Raw genomic sequence first — 22065 nt, forward strand, 5'->3', positions numbered from 1 at the left:
GCGCTATTTTGCTTGAAGCAAAATTCGAAATTCGTTAATTTTGAATTCAAAAACTTAACAACTTTTCGACAGAAAACTAACAATGCGACATAAACAAATTCGACCCTAATATAAGGCGATCCTGAACGATGACTTATTGGAAATACATTACCATCCCTTATGGCCCATCATGATTCACTATGATCCATTATGATTCATTATGACTTTTTTTTAAAAATGTTTACTGTGATTGCGCCATTGAAATGAATATAACTGTTAAAGGGGAGAACTCGAAAGTAGATCAGTGCAAGCCTGAGACCGAAGGTCGAGAGTTGCACATGCTCGAAAGTTTTCACAAACATCTCCGAGGTTTGCATAAGCCAGTGCAAACACGAAAAACATCTTTTATTTCTTTTATAAATATTAATATTGCAAAAAAGACAAACATTTCAATTTTCCCTCAAATTGTACCAGCTCAACCAATCAAATCAATCAAAACATTACAAATGTATTCATGATCGATTTGCAAATTCTCTTTGACTGATTGATTGTTTTGATTGATTTGATTGGTTGAGCTCAGATGTGTTTTACACAAGCTAATGCAAACACGGCTCTAGACCAATAACCGCACGCGTTTTACTGTGTTTATTTTATAATAATTATTAGTCAACACTGAGCAACTGGTCCAAGTGAAAAATTTACGATGTTTGAATATAAATTTTAAATATATTCAGAAATAATAATGAGAACAATGTGAATTCACTTTATTGGTGAGTTAATCTCACTAAAAGGAAATTCATAAGCATGATGGCGATCCTCAATATTAAATTATCGAAGAGAAACGTGGACAGTTTAATGAGAAATAAATTTAAATAAAATCAAAGACAATTCATCATGTTAACAATCAAGAAAGAAAGATATATTTCTAATTGTTCCTTAAACTACATTGAGTACATTAAAATTTTTACTTAAATTGTTTACTGTTCCTGAATCTTACGATGAAACAAATTAAAAATCTTCCCGACAATTCTCTTTATCTCTTTGTAATATTGAGGAGATAGAAGAAGCCAATGGATCACGTGAACAAGTGGGAAACTAATGACTAAAGGCATGAAAAAGAAGATGATACGATCTAAAGTAAGGTTTTCTTCGTCGTAAAATACATTGTAGATCACAATACAAGTATACATCGGAAGTGTTAAGACAATCAGCTCTAAAATGTAAGTAAACATCACTATTGCTAGCCTTGAATTTTTTGCAATGATGACGGATCCTTGTTTTTGTTCAGACAAACTAAATGTTTTTAAAAGCGTCTTTTTCCTTTGATATAATGTCTTGGTGATTTTAAAATATAACATCGAGAGAATAACGGTCAAAATCCAAAATATACCGACTTCTATCGTCAACAACATTTCTGTGTAAAATTCAAAATCCTCAACAAAACTGGGGACAATGAGGAGTACGAGTGAGAATATTATCCATACTGGTCCCACGATAGCAATAACAGTTCTAAATTTGGGTGTTAACATTTGAAATTTTATGGGTGTTACAATAAGACCATAATTATTTAGTGCCAAACAGAGGGTTATGAGATAGTATGTAGGCAGATACATGGATAAAGCTCGGATCATGACAGCGGTACCGAATCCAAAGATCATATCAAAGATAGCGACACCATATATGAAAATATTAGAGATACAAGCACATGCTAAAAGTAGACTATTGTTCTTTCTAGTAGAAGAATGATATGTCTTGTAAATAACGTAAAAAAATATCAGATTGGAAAGAAATGAAAGCACAACCAAAATATCATGGATTATGACCATAACCTCATAGTTATCAACAACGTTTGTTGGAAAACGAAACCATCCTATATCAAAGAAATCAGGTTTACTGTTATTTCTTGTGAGGTTAAAATACATCTTGAGGCGGTCAACAAGTATTGAGAAAGATGTGAGTGCTTCAGCGATAAAGTCTTGATAACGGATTTCAAAGAAATGTATCACTCTCTCCCTCTTTCTGTAGTTGGCTAGCTGTTGGTTTTGGCGGTCACTAGTTTTGCTACAGATGGTTTTATGTATAAAAAATAACAATTGCAAGTCTTTCAGTTGACTCCTTGTCGGTTTTGGTGGCGATCATTACAGATGGTTTTATCCAAATAACAATTGCAAGTCTTCAAGTCTTTCAATTTTTCATTCTTCACGGTGCTTGCTCCTTCTTTCGCAATAACAATTCGCTCAGACTCTTCAAACAAAAGTACTTATCTCTTTCAAACGTAAGAATGTGTTTGTCTTTAACTAAATAGAAGTAAATTCTTCGATGACCAAAGTTTAATCTCACGATTATAAATCTTTATTAAACGAACTGCACCAAAAAATATTGTTGTGAGAGCTGTAGAACAGCTACTGATTCCATCAAGATGTCAACGACGAAATATTTTTCATGAACGGAGAAATGGAATCAAAAGCCAACGTACGTAGTTGTCTGTTATCTGTTTACATTCGCCTTTTCAAGCCGCCATTTATAGAGAAATCAAAACAACTGGAATTATTGAAAAATGGCAATCGTCGATTCTCGTCTTCACAGTTTCTCCACTTTTTCCACGTTGAAAAAAAAGAATCGTTTGAATCATCGATAAATATCAAAATACAAAAAGAGTGAATGTTTACAGATACGCGTTCTTAAAGCATAACCAACCGTGACGATACACGAAGATTCAATAAGAGTAATACGTCAAACTAGCAAATTATATATTCATTAACGTATTACATTTCTTTGTCAAGGTGACGTTCATTAACGCATAAATCGGTAAGAACAGAGATCATTTCTCATTGTTATTAAACATTGATTACCTATGGCAAAAAAAAATACGTTGTGTGATATCTTATGCAGGCAGCTACAGTGGATTGAAAATGTTACAGTTCAAAACTGTCTCAGATAGTTCATATGAAATTTTGATTTAGTATCTATTTTAGCTACAATAGCTATTTTACAGATAGTACTTTCTATTCAAAATCGTCAGGAAAGGATTGTGTATTATATATTCAATTTTACTGTGACAACAAATAAAGATATAAAAAATTAGATCATTCAACTGAATAATTCGTAGAGAAACATATGTATAAGTTTTTTTATACTATCTCGGCTCTGAAAATGAATTATTTCTTAAAAATATCAATTTCGTAACGCAAACTTCTGACGACAACAAAAGATATGTACGAACATATCGTTGTTAACGTTGTAAAACAGGAAATATTAAGTATAATTATTAAATAAATTACTTTTTGAAATGAGCGAAACATCTCCAAGATTCGGTTGCACGAAGTTTAGATAACGTTATCAATTGGATAAAATTTTGTAGTTGTATCGAAAATCTCTCTAAATCCAAGAAGTTTTGATTCAAACTCGACAATCAATAAAAAGAATTTCTCATTTAAAAATAAAAAACTTTCATTATTTTAAAGTAAAAAAGAACCACATGAGCAGCAGAAATTGGAGACTTTAAACACACACCACGCAGCCATTAAAATTATGTAAAAAAATATTGCAGTTTTCATGGATTTGTGAATTACACATGAAAGCTCATTCCACTCCCCCCTGCAACATTTCAGAGGATGAGATCACTAGAACATTGAGAGGTAATAACAACTGAAATTTTGTCATCCAAATAATCTGTGTATAATTAGCGTATCATTTTCATACTTGAAGCATAATTTTCAGATGATATGCATAAATATGCAGTAGTTAAGCTGCATAGCAAAGATGAAATACTTTTGTACAAATTTATTCACGGGAAAGAATAAAAAAATATAGTTGTTCAATGATGTCATCAAAATGGTGTCAGTGAAAAGTTGAACAACGACACAATTTTACCATTTTGCCACAATTTTAACCAACTTCATGTGTTTTTGTAAGAAAAGGGAGGGAGCCTTCTTCAACACTAAATTCCAAATTTTTTAATTCTAAATTAAACAACGTAACAACTTTCCGACAGAAAACTAATAATGCGACATAAAAAAAATTGACCGTGATATAAGGCGATCCTGAACGATGACTAATTGGCAATACATTACTATCTTTATGAGCCATTATGATACACTATGATCCATTATGATCCATTAAGATTCATTTTATAAAAATGTTAGCTGTGTTCGCACCATTGAAATGAATAGAACTGTTATATTCACTTCAATGGTTTGCACAGGCTTATCCACAGGCTTATCCACAGGCTTATGCAAATCGAAGAGACCTTTGGAAGAGCTCGAGAGCAGATCAGTGCAAGCCAGAGACCGAAGGTCGAGAGTTGTACATGCTCGAGAGTTCTCACAAATGTCTCCGAGGTTTGCATAAATGCAAACACGAAAAACATCTCTTTTTTCTTTTATAAAATAACAATAATGCAAAACCGACAAATTTTAAACAAACGTTTTGATTTTTCCTCTAAAATATTTTCGTGTACAATACTCAATATTCAAACATTATATATTCATCGACCAAAAAACGTTTTTTACTGTTGTAGATGAGTGGCGAGATTTTTACCATGGGCAACAGACAAAAAGATCGATATCATTAAATATTAGTCAACACTGGGCAACTGGTCAAAGTGAAAAATTTACGATGTTTGATTAAAATTTTAAATATATTCAGAAATACTAATGAGAAAAATATGTATTCACTTTGTTCATGGGTTGGAATCAAAGTAAAAGAGTTTGAGAATATTTCCTATTGCCATTATCAATTTAATCTCACTAAAAGGAAATTCATAAGCATGATGGAGATCCTTCAATATCAAATAATCGAAGAGAAACGTGGACAGTTTAATGAGAAATAAAATTTAAATAAAGTCAAAGACAATTCAGACAGTTTAATGAGAAATAAAATTTAAATAAAGTCAAAGACAATTCATCATGTTAACAATCAAAAAACAAACATATATTTTCAATCGCTCCTCAAGCCACATTATGTACATTAAAATTTTTACTTAAATTGTTTACTGTTCCTGACTCTTACGCTGAAACAAATTTAAAATCTTCCCGACGATTCTCTTTATCTCTTGGTAATACTGAGGAGATACAAAAAGCCAGTGAATCACATGAACAAGAGGTAAACTTATGACCAGAGGAATCAAAATAAAGATGATACGACTTAAAGTAAGGTTTTCTCCGTCGTAAACTATACTCTGTATTACAACGCAAGTATATATCGGAAGTGTTAAAACAATCAGCTCTAAATTGTAAATAAACATCACTTTTGCTAGCCTTGAATTTTTTGCAATGATGACGGATCCTTGTTGTTGTTCAGACAAATTAAATGTTTTTAAAAGCGTCTTCTTCCGATGATATAAAGTCTTGGTGATTTTAAAATATAATAACGATAGAATAATGGTCACAATCCAACATATACCGACTTCAGTCGTCAACAACGTTTTTGTGTACAACTGAATATCCTTAACAAAACTGGGGACAATGAGGAGTACGAATGAGAGTATTATCCATACTGGTCCCACGATGGCAATAACAGTTCTTGGTTTGGGTGATAACACTTGAAACTTTATGGGTGTTACAATAAGACCATAATTATTTAGTGCCAAACCGAGGGTTATGAGGTAGTATGTAGGCAGATATATGGATAAGCCTCGGACCATGAAAGCGGTACCGAATCGAAAGATCATATTTAAGATAGCGAAGCCATAAACGAAAATATTACAGATACAAGTGCATATCAAAAGTAGACTGTTGTTCTTTCCAGTAGAATGAAACGTCTTGTAAATAACGTAAAGTAATATCAGATTGGAAAGAAGTGAAAGCAAAACCAAAATATTATGAACTGCGACCATAACCTCATAGTTATCAACAACGTTTGTTGGAAAATCAAACCATCCCAAATCAAAGAAATTAGGTTCACTGTTGTTTCTTGTGAGGTTAAAATACATCTTGAGATGGCAACAATTATTGAGAAAGATGTGAGTGCTTCAGCGATAAAGTCCTGATAACGGATTTGAAAGAAATGTATCACTCTCTCCCTCTTTCTGTAGTTGGCTAGCTGTTGGTTTTGGCGGTCACTAGTTTTGCTACAGATAGTAAATAATAAATGCAAGTCTTTCAGTTGACTACTTGTTGGTTTTGGTGGCGGTCATTACAGATGGTTTTATCCAAATAACAATTTCAAGTCTTCAAGTCTTTCAGTCTTTCATTCTTCACGGAGCTTGATCCTTCTTTCACAATAACAATTCGCTCAGACTCTTTAAACAAAAGTACTTATCTCTGTGAAACGTCGGAATGTGTTTTTTCTTTAACTAAACAGAAGTTAATTCTTCGATGACCAAAGGTTAACCTCACGAAGATAAATCTTTATTAAGCGTACGGCACCAAAAAATGTTGCTGTAATATATACAGTACCAGTATTGATTTTATCAAGATGTCAACGATGAATTACTTTTTCATGCAATCTGTTTACATTCGTCTCTTCAAGCAGCCATTTACAGAGAAATCAGAAGAGCTGGAATCATTGAAATATGGTAATCACCGATTCTCGTCTTCACTATTTCTTCACTTTTTCCACTTTGAAAAGAAATAATCGTTTCAATCATCGATAGATATCAAAAATACAAAAAAAGATGAATGTTTACAGCTCCGCCGTCTTTTAAAGCATGACCAACCGTGACGATACACAAAGATTCAATGGGTGTAGATAAAAAGCGGGCGCGGACGACGGACGCGGACGCGGACGCAGACGACGGACGCGGACGGCGGACGCAGATGTAAGACGAACGTCTGTTTGTTGTGGGCGGGAATTGCAAATGATTTATTGTAGGAGTTTGACAGTAATTTAAACGAGCTTTAACTTTCAGGAAATATTTTTTAACCACATTAATAAAAACAATTAAACATGCATATTTCAATTTCAGTCAGTCATATAGAGTGTACCGCAATGAAACCTCATTGTATTTTTTTCGTGTTTTGTCAATGGCATTTCACTCATGTTGGCCTTACGTGGGTGAGCCTGTTCATATTTACTGCACTATAATGATTTCCGTCAACTTGTCATTTGGCAAGCAGTACGTATATTACAGTTTTCAACTTTAACTTCCTTTTGAAAGCTGAGGTTAGAAGCAGTTGCAAGTTAGTCAGTGCGTCATTTACAGTCATGTTTGCTGTAGCTATATGACAACTTTTGATGAATATTAGCCAAACGCATTCAAAAAGCGTTATGATATTTTCCGTCGTAATTTCCGTATAACTTAGAGTCAAATTAAAAATTCTGTTTCACTGCATTCTTTCAGTCATAGCAATAGAAATATCGTCGCTAGGTTAGTTTCCGTTAATATATCGAAAGAGCTATATACAAGTTCTTTGTTTATTTGCTTGAATCTTTCTTTTTGCAATGCGTGAGAAACTATAACGCTAGCGATTCATCTATAAAAGAAGGATTGACTCATGTTTTTCAATATAACTACCGTTCGTATCTAAGGATGCAAGTAATTATTTCTATCACATAGAATTACCTCAGTGACTTAAAGTTAAAACGAATTGTGTTAAAGAAATATGGACCAGCAGAGAAGTGGGACCTCAACAAATATTCTTATCTTATCTTTAAAAAGGAAATTACCTTTAGGACAAATTTTGCATAAGTGCATGCAAAGCTTTTACTTACTTATGGTTTCAATTAATACATATTTTCTTTATCGTATGATTTGAGTAATATAAGATTGACGTTTTTTAAAATTGGAAAAGCAAGGCTCACCCACGTAGGGCAAACATGAGTGAAATGCCATTGACAAAACACGAAAAAAATACAATGAGGTTTCATTGCGTTACACTCTATATGACTGACTGAAATTGAAATATGCATGTTTAATTGCTTTAAATAATGAGGTCAAAAAATATATCCTGAAAGTTAAATTGCGTTTGGCTAATATTCATCAAAAGTTGTCATATAGCTACAGCAAACATGACTGTAACTGACGCACTGACTAACTTGCAACTGCTTCTAACCTCAGCTTTCAAAAGGAAGTTCAACTTGAAAACTGCAATATACGTACTGCTTGCCAAATGACAAGTTGACGGAAACCATTATAGTGCAGTAAATATGAACAGGCTCACCCACGTAAGGCCAACATGAGTGAAATGCCATTGACAAAGCACGAAAAAAATACAATGAGGTTTCATTGCGGTACACTCTATATGACTGACTGAAATTGAAATATGCATGTTTAATTGTTTTTATTAATGTGGTTAAAAAATATTGTACAAATAATAAATCATTTGCAATTCCCGCCGACAACAAACAGACGTTCGTCTTACATCTGCGTCCGCCGTCCGCGTCCGCGTCCGTCGTCCGCGCCCGCTTTTTATCTACACCCAGATTCAATAAGAGTAATACGCAAACTAGCAAATTATATATTCATTAAATGACAACATTTCTTTGTCAAGGTGACGTTAATTACACAGAAATCGGTAAGAACAGAGGGTATTTCTCGTGGTTATTAAGCATGGATTAACCATAGCAAAAATGAACGGTGTTTGATATTTTATAGGCAGCTACAATTGGCGGAGACGTTTGTGAGAACTCTCGAGCGATCTTCGATAAATATCAAAAATACAAAAGATTGTGAGTGAATATTAAAAATTCACGGCTTAGAGCCATGACCTTTCGTGACGAGCACAAACATTTAATCGAAAATACGCCAAACTAGAGCAAATCATATATTCTAATCTTTATTAACTAAATTCAGTCCTTATCAATCTAAGGTTATATTACAGTTATTATCATAGAAATCATTAAGAGCAGAGAGTATTGTCATGATCATTTAATATTCATTGACAACGGCAAAAAAACACAATGTACAATATTTTATAGCTGCAATGGATTCAAAATACTACAGTTGAAAACCGTCTCGGTTGGTTTACGCAATCTCAAATTTGAGTTTAAAATAGAGAAGTTTTAATACAGTTCTTTATATTTAAAATCATCGTCCGGAATAGATTGTGCACACAATGTCCTGTTGACTGACAACAAACATAAAGAAAAAAAAACTAATTAGACTATAAAAATAAACAATAGGTAAAAAAGCATATCAATAAATATTGGATATTACAAAAAATTTCTCGACTCTGAAAATAAATTATTGCTTTCATGCAGGAAAATGTCAATTTCCATATGCAAGCTTTTGACAACATTGTAAGATATGTACGTACATAATTTTGCTAACGATCGCGATGTGAAACAGGAAATAATACGTTTAATGATTAAATCAATTACTTTTTTAATAAAGACTTGAAACGAGTGAAAGGTACATCTCCAAAACTCGGTTGTACGAAGTTTAGATAACGTTGTTAATTGGATAAAATGCTAATTTGTAGTTGCATCAATAATTTGACTCTCTCCAAAGCCAAAAAGCTATCATTAAAACTGGACAATCAATAGAACTTTAATTCAAAGATAAAAAAGTTTCATTATTGTAAAGTAAACATAACCACATTTTTAAAAAAAATTGGATCACAAATTAGATCACTTAGTGGTAAAAACAGTTGAAATTTTAGTCACCTAAACTGTCTGGGCATGGTTAGCATATTTATACTCGAAATTTTGCAAAAGAGATAACGAAATAAACACAATGAAACGCGTGCGTTGATTGGTCAAGAACTGTGTTTGTTGTAAATTCTCATGTCAAGTTATGTAGCCTGTGACTGTGTTGTATTATAGATTATAAATGATATTATTGAATTGATGGAAAATACCTAGATAGATAAAAATTTCTGTGATAATCCTGTACGTAAAACTAAAATACTATAGTCATGTCAAGGAAACACTTTCTCATCGCAATGCGTCATTGAGGTAGGACGTAGATGGAAACAAAACTCCAGAAACGGAATGGTAAAGTTGCAAGTCATGTAAACGCCTAAAACCACTTCCTAATAATTATATATAAATATAGCTTGCAAGCGTTGGTTCGGGAGTTCGGAAAAGTTGACGTTGTTGGTGCATGAGCTAGTCATACAAATTTGATAATTTAGAGTCGTATTGCAGAAGGCAATAAAGTTGGGAAACTCAGTTTAATGATTGACTGTTGTCCGTAGTATGAATGTTTTATGCAGTGCGGTGTTTGAAATTAAATGAAGATATGATCTTCGCACTTTTCTGGACAATTTAAGCAATCGTCTCAGGAACCTGAAAAAATCAGGTGACTCAACGGGATTCGAACCCATGACCTCTGCGGTGTCGGTGCAGTGCTCTGACCAACTGAGCTATGAAGTCACACAGTGGTGAGCAGGTCAATATTGTTGGGCTCATGTTTTCTCGTGAAAGGAATGTCGTATGAATGTTTTATGCAGTGCGGTGTTTGACATTAAATGAAGATATGATCTTCGCACTTTTGCTGTACAATTTAAGCAATTGGGATCCCGTTGAGTCACCTGATTTTTTCAGGTTCCTGAGACGATTGCTTAAATTGTCCAACAAAGTGCGAAGATCATATCTACATTTAATGTTGTCCGTAATCTTAACAATATCAATTTAAATATCACGTATCGCGAAGAACCAACGTTTGGAACTCCGTAACGTAAAAATCGTGCACATCATTGTAAATATCCTATCAAAGTGTTAAATATAATTGTCAAAATACAGTCCCATCGTTCGAGTGAAGTTTGAGAACAGTGAACGAGCACTTCGCACAGATTGTGCGAAAGTGTTTGTATTAGCCTGTGCAAAACTATCTGAGCTCAACCAATCAAATCAATCAATCAATAAAAGAGAATTTATAAGAATATTAAAACTTTTTTTTGTTTCGCATTATTTTTATTTTATAAAAGAAATAAAAAATTTTTTTGTGTTTGCACTTGCTTATGCAAACCTAGGAGACGTTTGTCAGAACTCTCGAGCAGGTGCAACTCTCGACCTTTGGTCTTGGGCTTGCACTGATCTGCTCTCGAGTTCTCTCAAAGGTCTCCTCGGTTTGCATAAGCCTATGTAAACACAGTAAACATTTTTTATTTCTTTATTATTAGTAGAAGAGTATTTCTTATCATGTAACTGTACATTGAACATCATTATCATTGTTCAAACAAAAACGTACATGTATTGTGTTTTTTTAATGGCTCATAGCTCGTTGCTCTATAATGAACGTGTTCAATAAATTGTCAAGTTGGCGGAAATCAAATACCACAAAAATGATGAAAACATGCAATAAATAAGATATTAAATGTCTCAAAGTATCTTTTTTCCAATAAAGAGACACTATTGGCAAACCGAGTATCAAATATAAGAAGAGTTAATTTCTACAATAAAATATAAACAGGAAAGAGAAGCACTACCTTCAAACTATGTATTTTCACCAATTCAAGACAATAACCAGAACGTTAATTTGGGGAGGGGGGGAGGGAGTAGGAGTGAAAAATGTTTACAAAGCAAATTATTCGTTATTATTTTCTGTGTATCATCTAAATTTTTCAACGTGATGCATAAATATATAGTGGTTTAGCTCCGTAGCAAATATCTTTAAAAAAATTCATGCAATAAAAAATTCGTTGCTAAATGATAGCATGTCAGATACAAAGTTGAGCCAAGGCAAACTTTTACAGTTTTACCACAGAATTAAAAAACTTCACGATTTTTTTATGAACAGGAAGAATTCGACATATTCCGACTTCATTCGTTTTAAACAAACAATCGCTATAAGGACAGCAAACTAATAAAGAATGCAATATACATGACTCTGACCGTAATAGAGAGTGATCCTGAACAGAATAGTGGAAATGGCGATCCATAATGATCCATTGGAACTTGAAAACCTTTCACATTTGTTCTATAAGAAATAAATGTTAATAAATATGTTATTTGCGTGAGAATAAAAAATCACAAATTACGCAATTATGGATTCCACGTAAAGGCTAAGAAACTATTAAGAAAAAACTCCTCACATGCTACACATGTAACTACCGTTAACAACCTACCATTACATATGTATCATACTGAAGTGGAGAGTACTCTAAACAACCTACCATTACATAAGTATCATACTGAAGTGGAGGGTACTCTAAATAACCTACCATTACATATGTATCATACTGAAGTGGAGAGTACTCTAAACAACCTACCATTACATAAGTATCATACTGAAGAGGAGGGTACTCTAAACAACCTACCATTACATATGTATCATACTGAAGTGGAGAGTACTCTAAAAACCTACCATTAAATAAGTATCATACTGAAGTGGAGGGTACTCTAAATCACCTACCATTACATATGTATCATACTGAAGTGGAGGGTACTCTAAACAACCTAACATTACATATGTATCATACTGAAGTGGAGGATACTCTAAACAACCTACCTTTACATATGTAACATACTGAAGTGGATGGTACTCTAAACAACCTACCATTACATATGTATCATACTATAGTAGAGGGTACTCTAAACAACCTACCATAACATATGTATCATACTGCAATAGAGGGTACTCTAAACAACCTACCATTACAAATGTATCATACTGAAGTGGAGGATACTCTAAACAACCTACCATTACAAATGTATCATACTGAAGTGGAGGATACTCTAAACAACCAACCATTACATATGTATCATACTGAAGTGAAGGGTACTCTAAACAACCTACCATTACATATATATCATACTGAAATTGAGGATACTCTAAACAACCTACCATTACCTATGTATCATACTGCAGTGGAGGGTACTCTAAACAACCTACCATTACATATGTATCATACTGAAGTGGAGAGTACTCTAAACAATCTACCATTACATAAGTATCATACTGCAGTGGAGGGTACTTGAAACAACCTACCATTACATATCTATCCTACTAAAGTGGAGGGTACTCTAAACAACCTACGATTACATATGTATCATACTGAAGTGGAGGGTACTCTAAACAACCTACAACTACATATGTATCATACTGAAGTAGAAGATACTCTTAACAATCAACCATTACATATGTATCATACTAAAGTGGAGGATACTCTAAACAATCTACCATTACATATCTATCATACTGAAGTGGAGGGTACTCTAAACAACCTGCGATTACATATCTATCATACTGAAGTGGAGGATACTCTAAACAACCTACCATTACATATGTATCATACTGAAGTGGAGGATACTCTTAACAACCTACCATTACATATGTATCATACTGAAGTGGAGGATACTCTAAACAACCTACCATTACATATGTATCATACTGAAGTGGAGAGTACTCTAAACAACCTACCATTACATAAGTATCATACTGAAGTAGAGGGTACTCTAAACAACCTACCATTACATATGTATCATACTGAAGTGGAGGGTACTCTAAACAACCTACCATTACATATGTAACATACTGAAGTGGATGGTACTCTAAACAACCTACCATTACATATGTATCATACTATAGTAGAGGGTACTCTAAACAACCTACCTTTACATATGTATCATACTGCAGTAGAGGGTACTCTAAACAACCTACCATTACATATGTATCATACTGAAGTGGAGGATACTCTAAACAACCTACCATTACAAATGTATCATACTGAAGTGGAGGATACTCTAAACAACCTACCATTACATATGTATCATAATGAAGTGGAGGGTACTCTAAACAACCTACCATTACATATGTATCAAACTAAAGTGGAGAGTACTCTAAACAACCTACCATTACATAAGTATCATACTGAAGTGGAGGGTAATCTAAACAACCTACCATTACATATGTATCATACTGAAGTGGAGAGTACTCTAAAAACCTACCATTAAATAAGTATCATACTGAAGTGGAGGGTACTCTAAACAACCTACCATTACATAAGTATCATACTGAAGTGGAGGGTACTCTAAACAACCTACCATTACATATGTATCATACTGAAGTGGAGGGTACTCTAAACAACCTACCATTACATATGTAACATACTGAAGTGGATGGTACTCTAAACAACCAACCATTACATATGTATCATACTATAGTAGAGGGTACTCTAAACAACCTACCATAACATATGTATCATACTGCAATAGAGGGTACTCTAAACAACCTACCATTACAAATGTATCATACTGAAGTGGAGGATACTCTAAACAACCTACCATTACAAATGTATCATACTGAAGTGGAGGATACTCTAAACAACCAACCATTACATATGTATCATACTGAAGTGAAGGGTACTCTAAACAACCTACCATTACATATATATCATACTGAAATTGAGGATACTCTAAACAACCTACCATTACCTATGTATCATACTGCAGTTGAGGGTACTCTAAACAACCTACCATTACATATGTATCATACTGAAGTGGAGAGTACTCTAAACAATCTACCATTACATAAGTATCATAATGCAGTGGAGGGTACTTGAAACAACCTACCATTACATATCTATCCTACTAAAGTGGAGGGTACTCTAAACAACCTACGATTACATATCTATCATACTGAAGTGGAGGATACTCTAAACAACCTACCATTACATATGTATCATACTGAAGTGGAGAATACTCTAAACAACCTACCATTACATATGTATCATACTGAAGTGGAGAGTACTCTAAACAACCTACCATTACATAAGTATCATACTGAAGTGGAGGTACTCTAAACAACCTACCATTACATATGTATCATACTGAAGTGGAGGGTACTCTAAACAACCTACCATTACATATGTAACATACTGAAGTGGATGGTACTCTAAACAACCTACCATTACATATGTATCATACTATAGTAAAGGGTACTCTAAACAATCTACCATTACATATCTATCATACTGAAGTGGAGGGTACTCTAAACAACCTGCGATTACATATCTATCATACTGAAGTGGAGGATACTCTAAACAACCTACCATTACATATGTATCATACTGAAGTGGAGAATACTCTAAACAACCTACCATTACATATGTATCATACTGAAGTGGAGAGTACTCTAAACAACCTACCATTACATAAGTATCATACTGAAGTGGAGGGTACTCTAAACAACCTACCATTACATATGTATCATACTGAAGTGGAGGGTACTCTAAACAACCTACCATTACATATGTAACATACTGAAGTGGATGGTACTCTAAACAACCTACCATTACATATGTATCATACTATAGTAAAGGGTACTCTAAACAACCTACCATTACATATGTATCATACTGCAGTAGAGGGTACTCTAAACAACCTACCATTACATATGTATCATACTGAAGTGGAGGATACTCTAAACAACCTACCATTACATATGTATCATACTGAAGTGGAGGATACTCTAAACAACCTACCATTACAATGTATCATACTGAAGTGGAGGATACTCTAAACAACCTACCATTACAATGTATCATACTGAAGTGGAGGGTACTCTAAACAACCTAGCATTACATATGTATCATACTGAAGTGGAGGGTACTCTAAACAACCTACCATTACATATGTAACATACTGAAGTGGATGGTACTCTAAACAACCTACCATTACATATGTATCATACTATAGTAAAGGGTACTCTAAACAACCTACCATTACATATGTATCATACTGCAGTAGAGTACTCTAAACAACCTACCATTACATATGTATCATACTGAAGTGGAGGATACTCTAAACAACCTACCATTACAAATGTATCATACTGAAGTGGAGGATACTCTAAACAACCTACCATTACAATGTATCATACTGAAGTGAAGGGTACTCTAAACAACCTAGCATTACATATGTATCATACTGAAGTGGAGGGTACTCTAAACAACCTACCATAACATATGTAACATACTGAAGTGGATGGTACTCTAAACAACCTACCATTACATATGTATCATACTATAGTAAAGGGTACTCTAAACAACCTACCATTACATATGTATCATACTGCAGTAGAGGTACTCTAAACAACCTACCATTACATATGTATCATACTGAAGTGGAGGATACTCTAAACAACCTACCATTACAAATGTATCATACTGAAGTGGAGGATACTCTAAACAACCTACCATTACATATGTATCATACTATAGTAAAGGGTACTCTAAACAACCTACCATTACATATGTATCATACTGCAGTAGAGGGTACTCTAAACAACCTACCATTACATATGTATCATACTGAAGTGGAGGATACTCTAAACAACCTACCATTACATATGTATCATACTGAAGTGGAGGATACTCTAAACAACCTACCATTACAATGTATCATACTGAAGTGGAGGATACTCTAAACAACCTACCATTACAATGTATCATACTGAAGTGGAGGGTACTCTAAACAACCTAGCATTACATATGTATCATACTGAAGTGGAGGGTACTCTAAACAACCTACCATTACATATGTAACATACTGAAGTGGATGGTACTCTAAACAACCTACCATTACATATGTATCATACTATAGTAAAGGGTACTCTAAACAACCTACCATTACATATGTATCATACTGCAGTAGGGTACTCTAAACAACCTACCATTACATATGTATCATACTGAAGTGGAGGATACTCTAAACAACCTACCATTACAAATGTATCATACTGAAGTGGAGGATACTCTAAACAACCTACCATTACAATGTATCATACTGAAGTGGAGGGTACTCTAAACAACCTAGCATTACATATGTATCATACTGAAGTGGAGGTACTCTAAACAACCTACCATTACATATGTAACATACTGAAGTGGATGGTACTCTAAACAACCTACCATTACATATGTATCATACTATAGTAAAGGGTACTCTAAACAACCTACCATTACATATGTATCATACTGCAGTAGAGGGTACTCTAAACAACCTACCATTACATATGTATCATACTGAAGTGGAGGATACTCTAAACAACCTACCATTACAAATGTATCATACTGAAGTGGAGGATACTCTAAACAACCTACCATTACAATGTATCATACTGAAGTGAAGGGTACTCTAAACAACCTACCATTACATATATATCATACTGAAATTGAGGATACTCTAAACAACCTACCATTACAATGTATCATACTGAAGTGGAGGATACTCTAAACAACCTACCATTACATATATATCACACTGAAAGTGAGGATACTCCAAAAAACCTACCATTACATATGTATCATACTAAAGTGGAGGGTACTCTACACAACCTACGATTACATATATATCATACTGAAGTGGAGGGTACTCTAAACAACCTACAATTACATATGTATCATACTGAAGTAGAAGATACTCTTAACAATCTACCATTGCATATGTATCATACTAAAGTGGAGGATACTCTAAACAATCTACCATTACATATCTATCATACTGAAGTGGAGGGTACTCTAAACAACCTACGATTACATATCTATCATACTGAAGTGGAGGATACTCTAAACAACCTACCATTACATATGTATCATACTGAAGTGGAGGATACTCTAAACAACCTACCATTACATATGTATCATACTGAAGTGGAGGATACTCTAAACAACCTACCATTACATATGTATCATACTGAAGTGGAGGATACTCTAAACAACTACCATTACATATGTATCATACTGAAGTGGAAGGTACTCTAAACAACCTACAATTACATATGTATCATACTGAAGTGGAAGGTACTCTAAACAACCTACCATTACATATGTATCATACTGAAGTGGAGGATACTCTAAACAACCTACCATTACATATGTATCATACTGAAGTGGAGGATACTCTAAAGAACCTACCATTACATATGTATCATACTGAAATTGAGGATACTCTAAACAACCTACCATTACATATGTATCATACTGCAGTGGAGGGTACTCTAAAGAACCTACCATTACATATGTATCATACTGAAGTGGAGAGTACTCTAAACAACCTACCATTACATATGTATCATTATATTTGTTACCATTACATACCATTACATATGTATCATACTGAAGTGGAAGGTTACTCTAAACAACCTACCATTACATATGTATCATATTGAAGTGGAAGGTTACTCTAAACAAGCTACCATTACATATGTATCATACTGAAGTTGAGAATACTTTAAATAAACAAAGTATAGTTTCAATGTTCGTACGAAGTATGTATTTAGTAATTTAGATAAATTGTGAACGATCAAAATATTATTAATAGCTTGCAAAATTTAAATACTTGACAAAATTCAAGCGTCATAAGGCAGAATTATAAAGCCTTAAACAAAAAAGAATTCTGAAACTATACATACCGTATTTAATAAGAAAATACTGAACATTCCCCACATTTCCATCGTTCTTGTATAAAGATTTCAAGACTATTTGTAACTGCTTCTGGTTCTGGTTAAAATTGTTTATAGTATTTGAACAATAACATTTGAGGCTTTGTTTGGTTGGTAAAAGGAAAGGGGTTTTTTCCGTATATTGTAGGCGCTCTTCTCCTAGGCGTAACAGAACTCACCGGAAACGTAAATAATTAAAGATTATTCCACAGCAGAATCGACTAGAACGCCGCACGTGAGTTGTTGTGCGAGGAATTTCACGAAAGCACGCAAATTTGCATTCGCCATTGCAAAAAAAGGTACGCGTTGCGTACAAATGTGAGCAAGAAAATCAAGTGGATTTGTGAAGAAGACAGGAATAATTAATTTCATTGATGCTCATCTTCTTTTGCTGACATGACACTTATTGACACATGTAATTTTTCAATATGTCACAGCATAAAATGTTCTTACAATTTGTTAACATGACACAGAAATTGATCGCAAACCTTTATGTTAAGCTTGTGCTTTGAATGTATATCACATGTCTATGTATGATAGCATTCTTTAAACCAATCGAATTGGTATAATAGTAAATTCTTTTTACAACTTTAGAAGGAAGATCTTTGAAACAGTAGAAAAAGATTATTTCTCATGGTTATAAATCAGCTATTACTAACTAAGCAAGTGACTCGTAAAATGTACTTACAACCAAACATTGTGTACATCAAACATACTCTACTGTTCAATGAATAATCAGTAATAGCATTCTTTTTCACATGACTTTCTTCGTTGCTAAGATAATTTGACTGTAGATAACCTTTGCTTTTCTCTGTAGTGACAATATCATCAAGTAGAAACTTCTTCTCGCCAGGCTTTCTCGATTGTTTAATTTCATCTTGACATGAATTTTGTACTTATGCTTCGCAGACCGGTGAGAGATGACGTCATATCATGAAATGACAAATAACAAATTTGGATTTCATATTCTATTGTGTGTGAACAGAATTCTATATTTTACAATAAAAACAGCAGGTGATTAAAATTGAACATTTATTGAACATTCCAATTTCTTTATTATCAAGAAAAAGCAAAGACATCATGTAGATGGTTGCGTCTTTATTAATCTTTCTAAATTTGTTAAAGTATGTTAATTGTAAAGGATTGGATAATTTATCATTTCAAAATACTGACCTTTCTTGCATTATCACCAACAATTAATTTCATCAGTCTTTTCAAATATCATTGGTACGGCAGGGCTAAAAAATCAACAAGAGGAATCAAAATAATGACACGTCACAGAATTTTAGTTATGTATATCATTATGTGCAATAAATTTAATTCTATCTAACATGGCTTTTATCAAGAAGAATTTTTTTCCTCATTCATATAGTCATTTATTTATTTATCTTCTTCCTAACACAGATGATGCCATAAAAACGTTTTGCTAGGTAAGTCTTTAGAAATTGCGCTTACTTGGAGTGAAAAGCTCACTTCTTCACGTGATAGTAAACGTGATTTTTTTTCTTGTCTATAATTGTTAAACTTGTTGTAAGATAGACTATTTAAAATACTTGTTTGCGTCAAAGTTCACAAAATGGCAAAACTTTGCCTGATGAGCTGTCAAGTGCAAACGCTATCAATTTTGAAGTATCTCTGATTACTGAGATGTGACAAAAATCACAAAATTATCCAAAATTAGGGACTTCGAGATTAATTACTCTGAAATTTCCTTTTCAAATAAAGACTGCTCCTAAAATCTTGAGCCCCCCAACTTTTACTTGCTTCTCACGCCCCTGATCAAATTATTTGTTTATCCGGATCAAAAGTTTACAAAATGACAAAACTTCATTGACCACATTTCAACGCTGAAAATTTAAGAGAAGCTCTGTTTATCGATTTTCTAAACTTCCTATACTATAAATCTTTAATTATTGAGCTATCTTACTTGGAAAAGGCTGGCTGCCCGTCTTCCTTTATGATTATTTCATTTAGTTTGCATGTAAGTCAGGATATTCAATAATTGAAATAAATAATAGTAAACTGTGTAAGGTTTATTGGCATAAAGCTTCCAAGTCAAAACTTCTTTGTGTTTACTTCAGTCATAGCTAAAATAAAAAATTTGCATTTCATTGTGTGTGAACAGAATTCAATATTTTACAATAAAAACAGCAGGTGATTAAAGTTGAACTTTTAGTGAACATTCCAATTTCTTTATTATCAAGCAGAAGCAAAGGCATCACGTAGTTGGTTGTGTCGTCTTTAATGTTTCTGAATTTGTGAGGGTATGTTGATTTTAAATTCCATCTGTAATTGTTTGTTTTTATGTCATCTGTCACAAATGACTTCTATAAATAATTTCAGTTCTATACGCATGTGTTTACGGACAACACTTGTAAATTTTGATGAAATTTGTAAACAAACGGCAATTTATTTTGGACATTTTACCATTAAAAAGTACGAACCTTTCTCACATTAACATAAATTACACATTCCGAAAGTTTATATAAACATTATTTGTATGAAGAAGCTACAACTTGACAAGATGATTCCAAATAACGACACGTCATAGAATGTTATATATGCATGTCATTATGTGCATTAATTTTACTATTTCCTAACATGGCTTTTATAAAGACTTGTACAACATTTTACTTTTTCATTAATTTGTTACGTCTTATACAATTTACAAATCTTCTGTTAGACATATTTTGAATCGTCAACCAAAAACAGTCAACAAGATCTTAAAGTTCTTTGGACAATTTAGATTGTATGTCGCCGTACAACCATTAATATTTTAGTGAATATATGACCAGAATATTTACATCGAAAGAGAGTATGAAGTTTATTATCTAGATCTTAACATTTCGCAAATTTTGCGTTAGATAACTATGGAACAATTAGTTGCTACAGATTTGCATGATCACTATTTTTGTGTTCTTTCTGTGTCTTTATTTAAAGGCATTTTGATATGAATAAGATTTGTTGATTTTGATGGGATTTTTTAAACAATCACAAATAAATTTTAGATAATTTAACGTTGGAAAACACTGAACTTTCCAGCATTATCGCCAGCAATACGATGTACTTAATCAAATATTCCGATAGTTCATTTTAAATATTATTCATACAACAGGTCTAAAAACTCAACAGGACGTGTTAAAATAATGACACGTCACAGAATTTCAGTTATGCATATCATAAATGCGGAATGATTTTATTTTTATCTAACATGGATTTTATTAAGAAGAATGTTTTCCTCATTCATACTATCATCCAGATGATGCCATAAAAACGTTTTGCTAGGTTAGTCTTTAGAAATTGCGCCTACTTGGAGGGAAAAGATCACTTCTTCACGTGATATTACACGTGATTTTTTTCTGGTCTATAATTGTTAAACTAGTTGTAAGATTGACTATTTAAATTATTTGTTTGTGTCAAAAGTTCACAAAATGACAAAACTTTGCATGATGAACTGTCAAGTCCAAACGCTATCAATTTTAAAGTATCTCTGATTACTGAGATGTGACAAAATTATTCCAAATTAGAGACTTCGAGATTAATTACTCTGAAAGTTCCTTTTCAAATAAAGACTGCTCCTAAAATCTTGAGCCCCCCAACTTTTACTTGCTTCTCACGCCCCTGATCAAATTATTTGTTTATCCGGATCAAAAGTTTACAAAATGACAAAACTTCATTGACCACATTTCAACGCTGAAAATTTAAGAGAAGCTCTGTTTATCGATTTTCTAAACTTCCTATACTATAAATCTTTAATTATTGAGCTATCTTACTTGGAAAAGGCTGGCTGCCCGTCTTCCTTTATGATTATTTCATTT

The 22065-nt window shown here is 33.3% G+C and overlaps 2 protein-coding genes and 1 non-coding gene across 3 annotated transcripts in view; 1 reads left to right on the top strand and 2 right to left on the bottom strand.

Moving 5' to 3' along the window:
• Nucleotides 1-4889: 4889 nt before the first annotated feature.
• On the bottom strand, nt 4890-18478 carry LOC124442185. Its single transcript, XM_046992667.1, has 3 exons — nt 18218-18478; nt 11698-11782; nt 4890-6539 (listed from the first exon to the last, which is right to left on the bottom strand). The coding sequence occupies exon 3, from the start codon at nt 5909-5911 to the stop codon at nt 4970-4972; it is 942 nt and encodes a 313-aa protein (XP_046848623.1). The 5' UTR covers nt 5912-6539; nt 11698-11782; nt 18218-18478; the 3' UTR covers nt 4890-4969.
• Trnav-gac lies at nt 10163-10237 on the bottom strand. Its single transcript has one exon. It is a non-coding gene; the product is annotated as a tRNA-Val (tRNA).
• A 1939-nt stretch (nt 18479-20417) lies between the features above and the next one.
• Nucleotides 20418-22065, top strand: part of LOC124441054 — a 61275-nt gene continuing 59627 nt past the window's right edge. Inside the window, exon 1 of the mRNA XM_046991484.1 lies at nt 20418-20511. The gene's annotated coding sequence lies outside the window, so the exon portion shown is untranslated. The remainder of the gene's footprint in view (nt 20512-22065) is intronic.

This window comes from Xenia sp. Carnegie-2017, unplaced genomic scaffold (genome assembly GCF_021976095.1).
Source record: "Xenia sp. Carnegie-2017 unplaced genomic scaffold, XeniaSp_v1 HiC_scaffold_20, whole genome shotgun sequence".
Lineage (NCBI taxonomy): Eukaryota > Metazoa > Cnidaria > Anthozoa > Malacalcyonacea > Xeniidae > Xenia > Xenia sp. Carnegie-2017.

Coding starts and splice junctions, on each gene's coding strand:
- LOC124442185 (XM_046992667.1), bottom strand. CDS start 5,911: ATGTATTTTAACCTCACAAGAAACAACAGTGAACCTAATTTCTTTGAT.